A 2500-nucleotide genomic window follows, 5' to 3' on the forward strand; every position below is an offset into this window, starting at 1 on the left:
CCATCGATAGCGCTGGTGGTGCAGTTCTCGCACTTCCTCTGCTGCTGGAGCGAGGGCTTGAACACCACGTGTGCCTTGTCCTTCGAGGAGGTGAGTTTGGCCATGCCGCTGAAATGCTCTCCCAAGGTGTTGGGTGTCTCCACAGAGGCGATGCCGCTGGGCTCATAGATATACACGTCCACCTGCAGAGAGACAGGGAGAAGGTTCACATACGCTGACACATCAGCACTGACCTATCAAATAGAGTCGTTAAATACCACACACAGGCACGCACACACGTACAAACGTAGGCTCTCTCACCTGGAACTGAGGCACCAGTCGTCCAGGCTGCAGGTATAGTGAGTGTTCATAGAAGCCCAGCTTCCTCTGCATCATTTCCTGGTAGTGCAATTCAAACTCTATCTTACTGCCGGGAGGCACGTGGACCTCCGCCTTAAAGGTCTCCATGTCCTGGGAGTTAGCCCTGTGGTGTAGCATTACCAGCTCTATAGTCAGTCACAGGACACTAGAAAGGTCTTATGTAACAACAATGTTTGTTATACACGGTATAGACCATTATGAATGGCATAGGATTCATAACGGTCAAAAAATGGGTGGGAACCCATTTCCTTGTATTGTCCAAGATGTCATTCTTCAGTATAGCTACACTAAATACCATAGCCATGGTGCATTGTGGGCTGTACGTACCTGACGAGGCCTGCGGCCTTCCCTCTGGCTCTAGCCTGAGCGTAGAGGTTCCTAGCCACAGTCTTCTCCTTCACTGAGCCCACAAACGTGATCCCATTCACATTCCTAACAACAGGACACAACATAGTTCACAGCTCTTTCCATTCATTTCAGGGTTTTATTGCAGTGTGATTGCAATTGTGACATTGGGATTGTGATTGAGAATTGAGATTGTGATTTTTATTGTGATTGAGATGGTTGGCTCACATGGTGAAGTTGGTGATGAAGGCTCGTTTGGGGATCTGGACGTTGAAGCCAATGCTCTGGTCATTTGGACCAGAGTTGACCACAGAGCTCTTGACCGTGGTGTGGCAGAACCGCGACGTGATGCGGCTCTCCACCTTGTAGCTCTTAACTGTGATGTCATCACCCCGGATGGCCTACAGAGAGAGGTGGAGCACGTGAGACTGACTTTGGCTGTGATGTCATCAACTAGGGACGAGTGCCGTTGCATAGGAATTATGAGTCAAGCTCTCTACATCTTTACATATAAACCACATAAAACAACTGGTTTCGGGACACAGAATTATTATTTTTTAAATCTACAAATCAAAATATCTGACTGAAAAATGGATAGGAAACATGTTTCTTTGGAGTATCTACTTGATGATAAAAAACCTTAAGAACACCTGCTCTTTCAATGACATAGACTGACCAGGTGAATACAGGAGGAAGCTATGATCCCTTTTTGAAGTCACTTGTTAAATACATTTCAATCAATATAGATGAAGGGGAGGAGATAGGTTAAAGGCTTTTTAAGCCTTGAGACAATTGAGACATGTTTTTTGTGTGTGTGCCGTCCCGAGGGTGAATGAGCAAAGCAAAATGTTTAAGTGCCTTTGAATGGGGTATGGTAGTAGGTGCCAGGCGCAGCGGTTTGTGTAAGGAACTGCAACGCTGCTGGGTTTTTAACGCTCAACAGTTTCCTGTGTCTATCAAGAATGGTCTACCACCCAAAGGACATCCAGCCAATTTGACACAACTGTGAAAAGCATTGGAGTCAACATGGACCAACATCCCTGTGGAACGCTTTCGACACCTTGTAGAATCCATGCCCCGACGAATTGAAGCTGTTCTGGGGGCAAAAAGGGGAGGTGCAACTCAATAATAAGAAGGTGTTCCTAATGTTTGGTATACTCAGTGTATAACAGGCTGTGAATTCTGAGAAAGAAAGTGACACATTTTACCACAGAAACGTTAAATGGATGTAGCAACTGCAGAGGGAAGTCAATAACCTGTCTGTCAGAGGATTCTCTTCAAACAGGACCATTGATTAGTAGATAAGAGGACTAAACTCTGTCACAGTGGACAGAGGGGTCGAACATCAAGCAGAGACCGGAGAGAGAAACCTACCTCAAAGTCTTCCTGCTCCTCACTGGTCAATATTGCCCTCTGGGAACACACAGAAACAATGAGCTCTATACCAATCAATCAAGCTAATGTATTTTATAAATCTCTTTTTACATCAGCTGTTGTCACAAAGTGCTTTACAGATACCCATTCTAAAACCRCAAAAAGCAAGCAATGCGGATGCAGGAGTATCTGTATTGTCCCATACTGCCCTCGGAAAGAAGTTTCATATGTAACAGTAACTATAGTTAGGTGAAAATTACATAACAATTCTATAGACATTCTAAATTAAATGTTTGAATTGTCAGTAAGCCTATATTGACCACATGTATAGGACTTTCATTGGGTTCAATCCATTGACCTCTACGTAACCCCTTTATCAATAGTTCAGAGGTCAATGAAGCAGACTGCTTGCTTTTACATG

General features: G+C 44.6%; 1 protein-coding gene across 1 annotated transcript in view; it reads right to left on the reverse strand.

The window, feature by feature from the left end:
• The window catches only part of LOC111955900 (inter-alpha-trypsin inhibitor heavy chain H2), a 21274-nt gene that overhangs the window by 17803 nt on the left and 971 nt on the right, over positions 1 to 2500 (reverse strand). The window contains 5 exon segments of the mRNA XM_070436499.1: positions 3 to 182; positions 301 to 463; positions 688 to 792; positions 934 to 1106; positions 2080 to 2118. Of these exon segments, the coding sequence (XP_070292600.1) occupies positions 3 to 182; positions 301 to 463; positions 688 to 792; positions 934 to 1106; positions 2080 to 2118 (660 nt within the window).

Source organism: Salvelinus sp. IW2-2015, linkage group LG3, assembly GCF_002910315.2.
Source record: "Salvelinus sp. IW2-2015 linkage group LG3, ASM291031v2, whole genome shotgun sequence".
In the NCBI taxonomy this organism is placed as follows: Eukaryota; Metazoa; Chordata; class Actinopteri; order Salmoniformes; family Salmonidae; genus Salvelinus; species Salvelinus sp. IW2-2015.